The sequence below is a fragment of the Cryptomeria japonica genome, chromosome 6, assembly GCF_030272615.1.
Source record: "Cryptomeria japonica chromosome 6, Sugi_1.0, whole genome shotgun sequence".
Taxonomy (NCBI): Eukaryota; Viridiplantae; Streptophyta; class Pinopsida; order Cupressales; family Cupressaceae; genus Cryptomeria; species Cryptomeria japonica.
Window position 1 is genome coordinate 7,835,314 of NC_081410.1, and position 18,764 is coordinate 7,854,077.

Sequence of the window (18,764 nt, forward strand, 5' to 3'; positions counted from 1 at the left end):
AGATATGAGTTTCACTAAATTAGATGTGAAAAATATTTAAGGTCCTTACTCAAGACATGAAATTTATGACATAGTGAACGTGAAAACTAAAAGCCATCTTGCAATGACATTGTGGAGCACAATCACATCATGTCTACAATGAAATCAAATAAATTTAGTGAAATCAATAAAATAAAGATTAAAGATAATCTACTCTTCCAAATAAAAAACATGTAATAAAATATCACTGAAACCAAATCCCTCACAATCTACCAAAAATAGCTATTTTAAAACAATAATTTTAGTATAAACATTGTATTTTATATAATTACAGTTCCGAACAATATTCAAAATCTGTCATAAAAAAAATTGTTGAAGTCCTACCATTACTAGTTTACCCATCTGAATTGTACGCCCAAATTAGGGTTTAAATTTATGTGTATGAAGAACACAAGTGAGAAATGTCTGTTGGGGATCTCCGCAAGTTTCTGTCACAATAAAAACAATATATCAAATCCATGGAAACAAGTTGCTGTCAAAAGAAAATCACTAATCCAAATTCAGTGATTAATACCTTCAGAGAGTAAAAACTGTTGTAGGAACAGGCATGCTTCAAAGTCTTTGTACATGAATATATCATCCTCAAAAGGTATTCTGGGAATAAGGTCATTGGAATAGATGATTCTGAAGTATCTGGGTACATCCTGATTCTGATTCAATTTTCTGTTCATGAAATCTGCAAATGTTTTATTACCAACTCTCGGCTGTCCAAATGTGTAAATAGCCAGCAGATTTTCCAACTTTTCCTCATTCACAAACAACATTGATGTAAACAATACAGCCAAGGCTCCTCCTAGACTGTGACCTGACACAATGAATTTTGCATTTTTGTGGGCTTCTAAAAGCTCTTTCACCTTTTTACCTAGCACATGGTAAGCTCCTCCTAGACTGTAACCTTGTTTGTCAGGGTCCAAATGGCATGAGAATTTTTTATCATTTGAACGATTTGCCAGGCCCAAAGCCTCTAGAAATCCAAAGTGGACTCATACCATGAAAAATCTACATCTGTTATGTAATCATCACTCTCATATGGCTGTGTTCCTCTGAAAGCTATCACTATTAATTTGGCATCTTTTTCCTTATCACACAATATAAATGCCCCTGTAGATTTCTTCTTCAAGTAGTCTTGTAAGATATTCATATCAACGGATCAGCATTCAGAAAAATGCAACTAGATAGAAACTTTATTACCCAATAGACAGATAAATTTGAATAAATTCCTTACAGTGTCGTGATTGTAAAACAGAGATTTTAAAAGAAATAAATCGGTGCCCTACCTTCCAGTGCTGGTTGACTCTCTCCCTTATAACCAACGAATTTTCATAGACTATTGTTGAAGCCAGAACTGAAATATCTGCAAAGAATCTGTCACCAGGGTTCATGATTTTTTATCCCTTCATGCTATACAGGTCTGAGCGCCCCACCACATGACCAATAAAACTTAAAAATGCCTCTGATTTTCTTCTGGGTATATTACATTTCATTAGTTTTGTTGGTCATAGATCATAGAGTATGATCTAAAACGTTTATAAAGAAAAATGTTTATATAATTTAATTTAAAAGTATTCAATCTAAACAGTTTATTCATCTTGATGATGGATCATAGAATATGATTCAAAATATGAATAGTCCAAAAAAAGGTTTATATGATCTAATTCAAAAATATTCAGGCTAAACAAAAAGTTAAAAACATATATGAACTTTTTCTGGTATATATATGTCTATGATCTAAATTGTTTATGAAGGGAAAAATTTACATAATTGAATCCAAAAATATTTAAGCTATATAAAAATATTGCTCTCTTCTCTTGTTTATCTTGATGATAGATCAAAAATAAAATTTCAAACATCAATGAAAAAAAATCTTAAATTTAAAAAAAAAAAAAAAAAAAATTCAAACTAAACAATTGTTTAATCCTATATTAAAAAATTGCAGGAGCAACAAATAATATAATTCAGTTTGCACCATGCAGAACCCTTGTAATAGACAAACAAGAGGATTATTCAAGGCCTCGATAATAAGCTATATAAGAAAAATAGACGAATATAAAATTGGAGATCATGCCTAAATATTTTTTATTAAAGAGTACAACTCTGTTAAACATTCAAGGAATTGAATCTGCCACAACAAAGAAAGGGATTTATTCAATTCAAAAGAAAAAATTTATCTTATTTTTTCATGGAAGAGTGTGTCAATGGATTTTTTTCTTTTCTTTATGTGTTCTTTCATTTTGATGATGGATCACGGAGTCTGATTTGAAATGTTGATGCAAAAACTATTACAGAATTGAATTCAGAAACAATTACAGTCAACAATACGATTTATAGAAATCTAAATATCATTACTTAATTTTCTATTTTCATCCCAAAGAATCTACACAGTATGATTTGAAACTTTGATGAACTGTTATACAATCTGACCTACAAACAACATTGGCAAAAATGTCTAAACCTTACTAGTAGAAACACAAGAAAAGGTATAATTCAACATATTTACCATTTAATAGCTTGAACGCTGTTCTTAGCAATCCTCCAATATAGTAAAACAGATTGAGAAGAAATTCTATGAGGTTCCCCATTGCTCTCAAGGGTCCTGCAACATACTTGACAGTTTTTATAAACATAAGGGAGAGCTTCATTTTCCAGTTCTCTTCCAGGTGTAATCCAGTTGAATCTGGACATTCAATGACGCAAGATTTGAATACACCAGGGAAGATTACAGTCAGAAACAACTTCAACAAATAGCATGTCTCAGGGCAAGCTATCAAATAATCTGCCTCCATCTTCACAAATTTTCTTTCAGTGGTCAGCCAAAAAAAAATGCACTGCCAATTTTTACATTTTCGAGCATCTATATCCAATAAAATTCATAAAACATATGTATTGGCATGTGAAAAAGAAGATTCGTTGCAGCTTCTTGTATGCTGAATTTGTCAGAATGTTTAGTGATACCTATGTACAAAACCGAAGAATCAGGCAACCTATGATGCAAATGTTTTTATTTTATCTGTTGTCGAATCATTCGTCGTCTTACATTTATTGTAGCTTCTGACAACATGAAAAGAAATTAGGGTTGCCCATGTTGACCTCCAATAACAATAATATCTTTGAACATGTCAGAATGTTTAGTTTTCATCTTCACATCACCCTACACATGGCTTGCATAGTTTTCTAGTTTATTATTATTTAAAAACATTTATTTTTTAATTTTTATTGACCACCAGCTGTCAAGACTTCACGTTATACGATAGGACAAATAAACCCCAAGGTATTCTATTATATGACGAAGGCTACTTCCAAATTTTAAAGGATGGTCAGTCATCAAGCTGGCACAAGGATTCAATTGATTCCTTTGTAATACTCGCAACGTTTCCAATTATTTTTATTTTTACTTTCCTTGTTCTATACGATTGATATTGTTCTCTTACACAAGGACAATGAAGGATGTGAATGATCAATAACATTCTTTAGCAAATCATTGAGAAATGTTATTGTATGATAGAAAAGTATGCCTATGTCTATACTCTTGTTAAGGTCTTAAATTTTCTAGGAAATGAGTCAAGATTACAACCTTTGTGTCACATATGATTGACTAAGAAATATTCATGTAATAAAAGTGTACACGATCTATGAATATGACATGGAGGCTAAAACAACAAATTAAGTTGGTTGGAGATCAAGGTCTACCCAAATTAATTGCTAATACTAATTTGGATATAGACATCATGTAAAGTTTGACCCATCTTTTTCTCCATGTCAATTGAAAGATTGTCCTTGATATACATAAATTATATTTTATTTAGAAAATCAAAGTTGTCCATAAAAAATAGATTACAAGAAAAGAGCATTGAAGCTAGAAGCTTATCCCAGGTTAGTTAATGTGGAGAAATGTTGATGGTGTTCTTTTAAAATGTTTCGATGAGGAGTGGTCAATAAAAGTTGTTCAAAAAGGCCACCAATAATTGTGTTGTGAGAATTTCATGACAAAAATATTTGATAATAAAATTATGAGATGAGATTATTGGTGGCTCAAATTATTTGGAGAGATTGTCAAATTTGTAAAATATTGTGTTCCATGCTATAGATTTTCTAATAAGTTAAAATTTGTATGTTCATTCACTCTCATTGCCATTTCTAATGGGCACATCAGCTTATAAAAGGACTCCCATAGATAGATAGGTTCCATTGAAATTTGAGCTTAACCAATATAAACGATTGGGGAGTCCTCCATTCGTCACCACTATTGCTCAAAATATGGTCAGGATTCATATACGAACATTGTTACTAGCTTTAAGTTGGCCATGTGATCCTTTGGATCATAGCTTCACTAATCATTTATCATGTCAAGGCTCAAGTTTGTTGGTTTCAATGCAAGTGATTAAATTGTTGATTTCATTATCATTGTAATTCCTTCTTTTAAAAAAGGATGGTCATAAATGGTCTTCTTCTTTATCCTAGCCCCAAACTTTAAATCAATGACATCAAGCTATTGGGCCATCTCGACGGTAAGGAATCTATCTATTAACATCTATGGAGTCTTGAATGGATCTTCCTTAAAATTATTTAATGGTTCTTGCTAATTAATTATCTTTGCAATGACTTCCATGAAATCCATTTTGTGTGTCTTTTCTCTTGAAACTATTTTTAGGCAAAAAACCACATCCAATTGGAAGTCATATACACTTGAATCATGTTCAAGCCCAAAGATAAAATCTAACATGGATAATCTTTCATGTCTTGTGCAAAACTAGAATGAACAATAGGAAATGAAGGCATTTTAGTATTTTCTTGTGTCAAGCTAGAATTCCTTATTTAGAAACCTCCATTAATCTTTTCTTGTTTGCCAAATTGTCTATAATTTCACAAAAGAACAAAAATATGCATTAGTGTCTTAAGGGATCCTCAACATCTCCCTTACCACTATAGAATCAATCACAACTTGAATGTGCCTCCTAGTGATAGTTTTGCTACCCAAATTATAACATCATGCATAAACATTTACTAACTGTAGGAATGGATGAACAATGGCACCACATACTAAGCCAAAGTGGAGCTTCAATGAATCTCAAAGATTCATAGTCAATTTTCAACACCTTGTTTAGCATATGCATGTGAGTACCTCCCATTAAATATTTAGCATTATTTGATAGTTTGGTTTCAACAAAAGACTATGCATAATCTAGAACCAAAGATTAGTCTATGTAGTGACCCTTCTTCACATTTCTCACATTCAAGACTTGTGGCTTGGGTTGTGTAAGGCCAAAGGACATGACTTGTTATCTTTGCATTTAGGAGGAAACTCTTAATGCTTTCTGGTAGGTACAATCTTTTGCTTCCTTGGATACTCACTTCCAGAGGCTGATTTTGTAGGCTCAATGATTATTCTTCACTTTAATTAAATTCCTTAACCTATGAAATTCTTAGTCTTGTTGCTAAAATCCCTTTGTGCTTGTCTATAAAATTCTCTCTACTTCTGAAACACTCTCCAATTCTCAAATACATTTGAATGACTCTTTTCATAAACCATGGGAGTATTTAAAAGGGGTGCTCTAAAGACTCCATGAGTATACCATTGAAACTCCTTCTAAAAAGAGTACCTTGCACCAAGGAATAACTCGCTTTGAGTAATCTATAAAACCTTTTCCTTTGCAAAAGGAGTTGGTTGGAAATCGGTTTGTTTCCAGGAAATGTATATGATTGGTTACACAAGAGTTTTCTTCTTCATTTTGGTTCACTAGAACCACATTTGATGTGTCTTTGACCTATGTTGGGATATTTATAACTTGTGAAAAGTACTCACAAATCCGTTTATCTCAAATCACATTGGTTGGTCTAACCTTAATTTCATAGTTTAGGATCTTAGTGATGCAATTGGCTTTTTTTCTCAATTATTTGTCCCTCCATTATGTATTCCCTCACACTAGAGCACGACCTTATTCTCGACCACCAAATGCATTAATTTATTAAGACCTTTCATAATTGCAAGGCCCTATTTTTCAACAAAGTTGTACATAGTTTTATATACTCACGGAGTCCTTGAAAACAAGGCGATTGGGTGCTCATTGTTTCTCCCTAGAATCATTGGAATCAAAGAGGTTGTCCCTGGAGTTATGAGCCCATTAGGAAGCTTTCTTTTTCTTATCTCAATTATTTGATCTTTATAAGAATACTTTATCTTGGATTGTAATTGATTTACAAATTTTATTGAATGTTATAGAGATAAGGTGATATGAGATTTTCTCTCAAAGACTTATCTACCATCTAATGGTGAATACACATCACTGCCAACAACTTCAACTGAACCATGATACCAAGTCACCCATGGCATCACGACAACCATAGAGCCTAAGTGAAGATCATGTAGGTCTACACACACAACTAAAATGAAAATAACATAAAGTGTAACCATGATCTCCAAGCCAAGAAGATACATACAATTGCCAACAAATCACCAATCTTAAATTGATCTTACACCAACATAACATCATTGTCAAAAGCTCCCATTGAAAAGTGTAGCCAATGAATGACCAAGCTATCATGACATCATGATAACACAACATGCTAAAAGTCCCAACTCCAAATATTTAGCTATAATTAATATCATCCATCCTTTAATCTCAAAATAAATATACCAATGTACTAATGACCATAGACAAGACCAACTAACAAGATATGCAACAAAAATAAATTAACCCTAGTAGATATAGATAGTCTTATGAGATTTTGCCAAGATCAAGAGGCAATGGAAAGCACAAATAAGAGAGACAAAATATATGATAGAAATAAACTGTATTCTATCAAGATGAAAATATTGATCAACTAGATCATCAATCGTTCGTTATTTATACAATGAATATGAGCCTGCTTATATAGGCAAGGCTATATGGATATGTGAGCACACAAACATGACATGTGGCTCAATAAGAAACAAGGGTAGGTAGGAAATAGGTGTGGGTAGGTAGGAGGAACAATATAATATTCCACATGAGGTGGATCACCCACTGAATGTGGAGTGTAACAACAAGATCACACCATAAAAAGTGGAAATTCTCCTACACACACTATCCCAATGTGGCACAAACACCCAAGTGTCTCATACCCAAACTACTATGAAATGTATGTACCTAAGTAAACTTAAGTAAGGTGTAATAATTTCCAAGATGGATAATTATTTACACCAACACCCCCCTTAAGTGCAACTTAGGGGAATGCACTAAAGTCTACAATGCAACTAAGCAATGCAAGATGAGTCCCAGCTACGAGGCCATGTTAGGTACCCATGTACAAATACAAATGCATGAAAACCAATGCAAGGAAATCTCTCACAAAGCGGGGAAAGAGAGAAAAACCCAATGGGAAAAAACCCTCCCCCAAAAGAGAGATGAAAACTAGATACAAAGAACTCTCATAGAAGTATGTGAAGGACAAAACCCCATGTGAGGAAAAAGTCCCCCCCATATGAGAGAAGAAGAAGAGAGACTAGGAAGCCCCCCCTTAATCTAGAATCTACACCAATGATAGAAGGTCGAAGATGAATGAAGAAACTGCTCCATGAACGTCGAACAACATTCCTCCCCTTAGGAAGAAACAAAACCAAAGGTGTATCCATGAAGTCTCCCCAACCATGAAGGGAAAATGAAGAAAAAATACTCATGATGAAACAAATCTCTGAAAACTACTCAAGTGTCCCCATGTCGATGCTGAAAGGTACCCCCTCCAAAGGTGGTAAACTGTGCCACACTACTGAAAAAGGCACTCTAAGATCTAGTGGAGATGAATGTAGAACAATATCCAAAGACACATATGTCTCCTCAAAAGATAAAGAGACCTCCTCCAAGTTTTGTACAAAAGTATCCACAATCATGTCAACCTCTAAAGATTGATCACGTAGAGAATGCACAAGAGGGTTAGAGTTATCCCTCACAACAATCGAAGAAGGATCATCTTCATCAAAGACAAGATGAATGCCATCAATGATGTCTCCCAAATCTGCAATGTAGGACTCCACAAACAAACCTGCAATGTCTGTCAAGTAGGCATCCCAATCAACTGAAGTTGGAAGACATATAATATCCTGCTGCACTGAATCATAAGAAGGCAAAATTGTCACACTAGTTGCATCATTAGGTGCAATAGGTGGTGTGATATCAATAGAAGGAGATGAAATGCAAGGCTCAAGAACGGGATCACATGTGAGAATCCCCAAGTTCAAATGCCCAAATTTCTCCTCAAAATCTGAATCATCAACATAGGAAGAACCAACCTTATCAATAGGACCAAAATCTGAAAAAGAGTACAACCGAGATGCATGATCAACCACCCTACTTGCAATGATAGCTCCACTCTCCAAGTCTCTAATGATAACTGAATTAGTTGTGAACTCCACAGTTTTCCTAGTTGCCCTGGATGTGTGATTTGATAGATGGAAAGAAGATTATTTGTCAAGTGGGGTACACACAACACATCATTGAAGGAGTTATCCCCAATGGAAATAGATCCTTTCCCAATCACATCCATGTATGTATGATTGCCCATCAAAATCTGCGAGATGTGGCAAGGCTTAAATGTAGTAAACATAAACTGTGAAGATGCCATATGATCAGAAGCCCCTGAATCTAGAAGCCATTTCCCTGAATCATGACTTGTAGTAGCACAAAGAGCTTGTCCCTTTCCTTTATCTGTCCCAAAAGAGTGATCCTTTCCTTTATCCTTGGAAGAAGAAGCCGATGTAGACATTCTAGAAGGTAGGTTGATTCTATTCTTCTCAAGAAGATTCTTCAACTCATCAATATCCTTCTTATAACAATGATGTTCATCATGTCCTGACTTCTTGCAATATCCACAAAAAAAATTGTCCTTATATGATTTCCTCTTAGGTGAGAATGGTGAATCACCTTGTTGTGGAGAGGAAGAGTGTGCTTCATCTTGTTGTGGTTTAGACTTAGGTTGCTTTTGATTCTTGCCTTTTCCTTGATTACTTTGATTCCCTTTGTTAGCCACCAAAGCTTGTGACTTTGAAGATTTGAGAATCCCCATCGTGGTCAACTTAGATTGCTCAAGTATCAACATCTCCGTGAATGAATCAAATGAGGGAGAAGTGTATGAGGAACCTTGAGGTAACCTATGCGTGTGAAAGCTAGATACAAAGGCTGCATACTCTGAAAGAAGCTTGTCCAACAAGTTATAAACCAATTGAGCATCCTTTTTGTCAATTCCACAATCCTTTAGCTTTGTTCTTAATTCAGTTGCTTTTGTGACATAATCTTGGATTGTATCAAAATCCTTGGGATCCAAAGTTGTGAGTTCATTATCAAGCTTGTAGCCCTTAATCTCATCAACTTGACCATACAATTTCTTAAAAATATCCCAAGCCTCTTTAATTGTTGTACACTTATCAATGTAAAAAATGAGGTCATCTGATACATACTTTCTAAGAGTTCCAAGTTCCATAGCATTCTTAGTAAGCCATTCAATTTGAGCATTAGGATCACCCTTAGGATCAAGTGGTGTTGTAATAGTTTTATTTACATAATGAATGAGTCCTTTTTCCATTAGTTTACTCCATGCTTTAATCTTCCATGATGCATAATTATGAGGAGTTAAAAGTAGAAATTTAGGAGAACCCATAGCACCAAAATGAAAAAAACACAAGATAGAGAGAGGCACAATCACACAAGACACCCCCCAAAAATACTCAATCAAGAAATCCCCCCAAAATGGTGATTTTGGCACTTTATACTTAGTGCGTCAAAGTGGACTTCTGATTTCAATTTACAACTTCTCAAAATGAGATCTAAGAGACTTCAACAAATACTGCTAGAGATCTAAACTGAGATCCAAGCAAAATGCAAATACCAAATATGCCAAAAATGGCCAAATATTGAAAGTACAATTTCTACTTAAAATTACTACAAACAAATGGCATATTATGAAATTAGATGAAAAAATATGTACTTTCAAAAAAAACGGCACTTGAAAAGGAGTCCATATGAGCCCAAACGAAACCTCCAAAGTTGTAAAATTAGGATTTCATGATTTCTGAAAAACCTATATCCAAAAATCAGAAAACTCCTACACCATTGTACAGATCACAAAATTCTACCCCAAAACAAAAAAAATTGCTCGAAAAAACGAGTCCAGATGAGTGAGATATCACTATTTAGAAATTGTTTGCAAAATTATAATTTCTGGAAAATTTCCGTCGCAGCGTCAAACTTCAAATGCCTCTAGATTTGGCCTCCGAAGTCTAATTTTGATGAAGCAAAAGGCAAAAATGACTTTCTTGGTCCTCCTCAATCCAATGGTAACCTCAGATTTGACCCATCAATCTTCAATAATAACCTGCAATAAAAACTCCAAAATACACGACCCCAAATAACATCAAATTTCTCTCAATTAGCAAACCAATGACACTCTAATGGCTCTGATACCATGTGATATTTTGCCAAGATCAAGAGGCAATGGAAAGCACAAATAAGAGAGACAAGATATATGATAGAAATAAACTATATTCTATCAAGATGAAAATATTGATCAACTAGATCATCAATCATTCATTATTTATACAATGAATATGAGCCTTCTTATATAGGTAAGGCTATATGGATATGTGAGAACACAAACATGACATGTGGCTCAATAAGAAACAAGGGTAGGTAGGAAATAGGTGTGGGTAGGTAGGAGGAACAATATAATATTCCACATGAGGTGGATCACCCACTGAATGTGGAGTGTAACAATAAGATCACACCATAAAAGGTGGAAATTCTCCTACACACACTATCCCAATGTGGCACAAACACCCAAGTGTCTCATACCCAAACTACTATGAAATGCATGTACCTAAGTAAACTTAAGTAAGGTGTAATAATATCCAAGATGAATAATTATTTACACCAACAAGTCCACATCCATGTCATCTCACTGCAATTAATAAATTGCACATACCTACCAATCACATAACTCATAAATTCAATCAATGAATAAGAAAACTCATCATCATATTAGTAAACTACAAAATGAGATATCAAAGAAAATCATCCTATAGACCAAATGACTGAAACACCAAATTAACATCTAATCTAATTTTTCAAACATGTCCACACTCAAGTACCATAGTTAAGGAACCAAATAAGAATCAAGGAGATAAAAAGAACCTCGTAGCATCAAACTAAACCACTAACAAATCACCACAAACATGATCATGTTATGTCAATGCATAAAGTACTTGCATAACCATGACACCATAATCACCACCAAACATTGTACATACATCCTATTATCACCCTCACAAGACTCCTAGTCTCAAATCATGTTCTCAAACCGGGAACAGCCTATGTACCTATCACCATCGAAGTTCAACTCTAAAAAACACATGTAAACCTATACAAGCAACACAAAATATGATAATCAGAAATAGAATCATAAATATTTGATCTAAAAACATGTAATCCCTTAAGGTTTCTCTTCTTGACTCTTTCAGATGCACACACAATCACCTACAAGTGAACAACAAAGTAAACACCTCTCCATACTCATCAAACTAAAAGTATAACAACACTACTATGTATCCAAATGAACATTCTCTCCAACACCTATTTGAAATTGACAATCCAATTCTATATGCAAAATTTATAACCAAAATTATTTAAAGGAGAACATTTGTCTTCCAAGCTCCAAAACTATGTCAAAATAAAAAAACTCAGGGAATTAAACCTATACCATAGTTTAGTTCTTAGAACCAACTTTCCAACGAGTATAAGAAGTCAAAAAATGGACTTCACGGATGAAAATTATGCCCATTTGAAAAAAAATATCTAATTTCTCTAGATGGGTAATAAAATTGTGGATTTAGTCGAACCCATTGAACTTAGTAAACCCAAAAGGCATTTTATATTTTGCATCACACTACAAATATTGAAAAACATTTATTAAAAAAAATACAATTTTAAAAAAAAATCATAAGCAATTTTAATTGTTTATCGCATCGCATAAAAATTTAATTGTGGCGGTTTATAAAAGTTTTAGGTAGGTTCTGTAATGTTTGGACTAGTGGAAATCCCAATTGGTGAACAAGTTGCATCCCCTGATCGATACCACTAGTGGCATTTGTGGTACCGACGGGGTATCACAACCTTTGTCAAATGAAGTAGTAGTGGGGGTGTAGTTACATCTACCCCCACTAGACATTAAATATTTTTTTTCATTTTAATTCAAAACCCCCCTCCCCAACCCAACATACCATCAATTTATTTTCATTTTTAATTTTATTATAGGTATAAAAATATGATCCGATGGGATAAATGTATTTTTTATTTTGCAAACTTTGAGTCTAATTTGATAGTTATAGGGCCACCAAACAAAAAAAACGTGCAATTTTTCCAACTGTAGGCAAAATAGGACAAAATTTATATCAAAATTCATCACTCATCCAACCTAGATCCAATGGTGAGGTTCATTTTTTACCAAGAGGTCATTTCTATAGACTCCCCCCAAAACTCTCATTTAAATGCATATCCATTTAGGAAATCCATTTGACCCAATATTTGCCAAACCTCAAATCTACAAAAAAACCATCATAACATAAAACTCAAATGCCATAGATCTGCAACAAATCAACCTAAAAATGTGTTCCATACCTTGTAATAGCTCAATCCTTTCATGCATAGCCATGGCCTTCAACTTTGCACCTCTTCCACTCAAGCAACGGTTATAACTCCAAATCAACCATGAAATCTTTTATACTGCTTGTTAGAAAATAATCATCTTGTACCTAGTTTTATTTACACCATTTCCTACATAACCCATGAAATAAAAGCATGCATACAAGTTTATAGAATCATTATTGTGAAAATATGAAATAGATAAGCCACAAGATAGCACAATCTATATACCTTGAGAAAACCCTCATAAGGGAAAACCCCAGCCTCCAAAAGCATCCATATTCTATTGCATTAATCAACCATAAAACACTACAAAGCACTTACAAAGTTACAATGAATACCCTGGAACCATTAAGCCCTCCAATGCATTTCCATGTATCCAAGCATGATTCCACAAATCCCATACCATTCTCCAAAAATTCTAATCCTCCAAAGAACACAATAGAATAACAACCTAAAACCACCAACTAGTCATAACCACTAAATTGTGTTTGATTTTATAGACAAACTCAAACAAATACAACTAGTGGTAAACTAAAACCATGTGCTAACTAACCCCTTGACTCCACATTTAATATTGAGTACTAAATTTTCTCTTTTTTAATATCTTTCCCAAATATTAAATAATTACAATATAATATTAAAATGTTACAATACAACATTAGAGTGTCCTTGAGAATATTCCAAAGTAATCTCTAGTACATGTTATATATCCATGTGCAACATTACATAATAAATAAAATATTACAATAATTATTATTATTATGCAATTTATACAATACCTATTTCTCAACAAGTGTTTGCTTATATCTTCATTAAGATATCCCATTTGGTTTTATATGTTATGTGTTCTACATAAATTCAATACTTTGTGCCTATTAGGTTTAGGCACAAGTTTATAGTTTGTTCCCTATTCTATCATCTCAATATGTTAAAATAAACTAAGTATTATATAATCTTTTAGCTATGTTTCTCTTCCCAAGTTTTATGTATAAATGCTTAATAAAAGTAGAGAATATTTATACATATTTTAAACGCTTTTCCTAGCAATCATTTTTCTACTATAAAGGTGCATAATCTCATTTTTTTTTAAACTAGCACATAGGTATATTGTGATAATCAACATAGGGGTGCAATATCCATTGAGTATGGTTTATAGATATAATCAAACTTAGCACCTTAGAGAAACCATGTGATATCATCTAACTTAACACCTTAGAGAAACCCCCTTGGCTCTTGCTAAACGAAATGTGTAGGAGGTCTCACACACCTCAATAATTGGTCCTTAATTGCCCAACTTAAACATAGATTTTTTGTTTTTCTTTTCAAATTTGACATTGTGGACACTTCAAATATTATCCAAACTTAAGTATTTAGGACCTACAATTCAGATCACCAATAAATTTAATACAAAGTAAATCACAAATTTACTCAATTTGTGAATTTGATAGTATTTTTTCTTTCATAATTTACAATGTAATGGCTAAATATTATGTAAGGTATAAGTTCCACTAAATTAGTTGTGAAAAATATTTAAAGTCCTTGTGATACTCACTCAAGTCATAAAATTTATGAAATTATAAACACATAAATTAAAAGACACCTTGTAATGAAATAATTATGGAATTCAATCATATCATCTCTATAATGAAAACAAACAAATTTATTGAAATCTAGAATATAAATAACAAAAAATCATATTACTTTTTCAAATAGAAACATGTAATAACATAACAAAGAAACCAAATTCCCTAAAATAACTATTATTAAACAATAGTTTTATAATAAACATTATATTTTATATAATTATCAAACCCCTAAAATTGAAAAGAGTTCAAACTTGGAGGCATACAGCCTAATTACGAACAATATTCAAAATCTGAAGTCCTAGCATAACTAGTAATTTGCCCTTCGAGTGAATTAATCTTCTAGTATGCCCAAATTAGGGTTGAGTATTGCAGGGCCCAGCCGTACTGCATGTATATAATTTACTGGACTGTGGGCTGCAAGCCCCGGAATCAAGATTCCCGGACTCAAAACTCCAAGTACTCTACAGAAAATAGAAACTTTAGTTTCTTTGAATTCCTTTCCCTCTCTGTAATGTAGAACTAAACACTGCAACAATTCTCAAAGAGCAATTATTTTTATGTCTATGAAGAACACAGGTGAGAAATTTCTGTTGGGGGCCTCAGCAAGATTCTGTCACAACATAAAACAATATATCAAATCTATGAAAATGATCTTGAGAAATGTGAAGAGTATCACTAACCTAAACAGTAATTAATACCTTCTCAGAGTAGAAACTGTCGTAGTAAAGGCATGTTCCAAAGTGCTTGTACATGAATCGATCATCGTCATAAGGTATTCTGGGAATAAGGTCATTGGAATAGACGATTCTGAAATATCTGGGTACAGGACTTTTACTCAGTTTCCAGTTCATGAAATCTCCAAATCTTTCATCACCAACTCTGGGCTGTCCAAATGTGTAAATAACCAGCAGTTTTTCCATCAACTTTTCCTCTTCCACAAACAACATTGCGGTAAACAATACAGCCAAGGCTCATCATAGACTGTGACCTGTCACAATGAATTTTGCATTTTTGTGGGCTTCTAAAAGCTCTTTCAGCTTCTTGTGTAGCACATGGTAGGCTCCTCCTAGACTGTGACCTTGTTGGTCAGGTTCTTTACAGCATGAGAATTGTTTACCATCTGATTGATTTGAACGGTTTTTCAGACCCAAAGCCTCTAGAAATCCAAAGTGGACCTTTCCCATTTGAGGATGCTTATACCAAGACAAATCTACGTCTGTTATGTAATCATCACTCTCAAATGGTTGTGTTCCTCTGAAAGCTATCACTATTAATTGGGCATCTTCTTCCTTATCACACAATATAAATGCCTGTGTAGATTTCGTGTTCAAGTAATCTGGTATATTATTCATATCAATATATCAGTACTCATAAAATAATGCAACTAGATAGAAAATTATTACCCACTTAAAATATACAGATTCGTTTTATTGGAGTACACAGACTCTGCTTTTCCATACCGTTCCAACAGTCGAAGAAGTTCACAAAATGCATCTGCAAAATTTGGCATTAAAATTTAAAGTCACAGATGAATTTGAATAGATTCTTCACTTTTGTGATTGTAAAACTAAGATTTATATATAAATAAATTGGTGCCCTACCTTCCAGTATTGGTTGACCCTCTCTTCTATAACCGACGGGTTTTCATAGACTAGGGTTGAAGCCAGAACTGAAATTTCTGCAAAGAGTCTGTCCCCAGGGTTCATGGGTTCTGAACCATTCATGCTTAGATTTTGATTTTGAAGGCTACTATTATACAGGCCTGAGCGCCCGACCACATGACCAATAAAACTTAAAAATGACTCCGATCTTTCGGGTATATGTATGCTTCCTGCATAAAATGTATGCTTCGTAAGTGATTTTTTTTTTCTTTAGTTTGTTTATTTTGATCATGTGTAATCTAAAAGGTTTATAAAGAAAAAAGTTTACATAATCTAATTCAGAATTATTTAACATGTTATTCTCTACCTTAATTTGTTTATCTTGATGATAAACTATGAAATATGATGCAAGACCCAGATGAAAGCAAAGCTTACATTAGTATATCTATATTTAAAAAATATATGTAAAATATGATGAGAGATATCTTATAATAGAAAAGAATCATTTGTAAAATAAATGTTATTCTAAAATACTAAACACCAAGAATACAAATCCATTAAAATTCTACATGCAAAAAGTTGTGAATCTAATTGAAAACAAGTGGGGGGTTCTATTTTATTTGGAGTAATAAATATTTCATGCATTTACCTATCATTTACATATCAAAAATTTTTGTTTACGAATGCCATTGTAGATGCCTCTCCCTATAGCTTGTTGGGTATATGAAGCCCAACAGTCACATGGCTGTTTGTCTTCCCCAGAAGACTTTTCATTTTATATTTGATATGTTTATATAAATGGCTGTGTGCAGCCCATACAAAGTGTACTGTGTAATTGGAAATTGGTTAATAACAATCCTCCCTGCGTTTCTGGTGGACGTAGCCACTTAGTGGTGAACCACGTTAATCTTGTGTCTTGAATTCTTTGTTGTGTCTATTATTATTTCTACTGTTTTCTGTTCACTATTATGTGTTTTCTCTGCTCGTTTTTAAACTAACATAGCTGAGCATAATAAACTAAATCAAAAATATTCAGACGTAAAAAATGTCTGTGATCTTCTTCGGCTATATTATGTCTATGATCTAAAATTATTATGAATCTAATCCAGAATTAATAAAAAACTTACGTAATACACAACAAAATTTCAAGCTAAAGATGTATTTGTTTAATCCTGTATTAGAAAATAATTCAGTGTGCACCGTGCAGACAACTTGTCATAGACAAACAAGAGGATTATTCAAGTCCTGGACAATGAGCTATGAAAGAAAAGTAGACAAATATAAAATTGGAGATCGTGCATAAAGATTTTTGGTTAAAGAGTACAAATCTGGTGATCATCCATGTAGATGAATCTGCCTCACGAAGAGAAAGGTATTTACCCAACTGTAAGAAAAATGTTTAATATTAATCGTAGAAACACAGGAAAAGAACAATTGAATACAGTTACCATTTAATAGCTTTAACAGGGTTCTCAGCAATCCTCCATTATGGTAAAACAGGTTCAGAAGAAATTCTATGAAGATCCCCAATGCTCTCAAGGGTCCTGCAACATACCCAACAATCTTTATCATAATAAGGGAGACCTTCATTTTCCAGTTCCCTTCCAGGTGTAATCCAATTGATTCTGGGCAATCAATGACGCAAGATTTGAATACACCAGGGAAGATTACACTCAGAAAAAACTTCCACAAACAGCATTTCTCAGGGCAAACTATCCAATAATGATCTTCCTCCATCTTCACAAATTTTCTTTCAGTGGTCAGCAAAACAATGCACTGCCAATTTTTACATGTTCAAGCATTTATATCCAATAAAACTCATGAAAGAGAAGATTCGTTGCAGCTTCTTCTATAGAGAATCAGTCAGAATATTAACTTATTAATATAGTTATAATATATTTTACTTATTAATGGATATTAAATGTTATTTACATTTAATTAAATATTATATCATAATTCATATAATAATAAATAAGTATTAATTATTATATAATTATATTACATTTACATAATTAGACAATAAAAGCTACAAAATGATGGATTAGCTTTGTCAGTCAATAATAGGCATAAGCAGCACAATAGAGTTCATGTATCATATAGAAAGACTTTATATTCGTGTCAAGCTATCAACAAAGTCATCTGTATTCTTAATGAGTTTGGTTTGAAATATAAAAAGAAACTAATAGTAGTGGTAAGAGGTGTAATTAAATGAGCAGCAAATATATTTTGGTCACGTTGAGTGAGCCTCCTAATTTTGTTGAGCAAAATTTGAACTCGTCAATATTTAATGATCTAATGGGATGTGTACATGTACTTCAAGCTCTACCAAATGTACTTTATTGAATTTGTAGCTTCACATTAACTATTAATTACTATTATATTTGATTGTGTGATTTTTTTATCTTCAGGTTTTGGATGAAACTGCATGATTCATATTGAAAAGTAGAAAGCGAGAGAAGAGAAATGATATAAAAGAAAAATTCACCCAATCAAATCTAAAAGTAATACATATTACTATTTAAAAATTCTTCTAATCATAGCACCTATCAATAGATAATTACTAAATCTAAAGTTCCCTTACATGGGACCATATTTTAGAGGTTCTATCCAAGTTTCAAGGCCTTTGATTTTTTTTATACTTGTTAAAGTTTTAAGACATTATTCCCTCCACATTTTAGATCAAACTCTATGATCCATCATACATAAAGTATGAGAAGAGAAATGATAGATCACCAAATTTGATCCCAAACCTCTAGGGAAAAACTCACTTAATTAAATCCAGAAATAATATCTAATTTTACTAAAAAATGCTTCTAATAATAGAATCTATTACTCCATAATTATTAATCTAAAGTTCCCTACATGGAATTACT

At 33.0% G+C, this 18,764-nt stretch overlaps 1 protein-coding gene across 1 annotated transcript; it reads right to left on the minus strand.

Annotated features, from left to right (window-relative positions):
• Window positions 1-14,621: 14,621 nt before the first annotated feature.
• Window positions 14,622-16,014, minus strand: LOC131070018 (triacylglycerol lipase OBL1-like). The gene is given in 4 exon segments (XM_059221877.1): window positions 14,622-14,816; window positions 14,989-15,626; window positions 15,709-15,784; window positions 15,892-16,014. Coding segments are annotated over 4 exon segments (1,032 nt in total).
• Window positions 16,015-18,764: the final 2,750 nt, after the last annotated feature.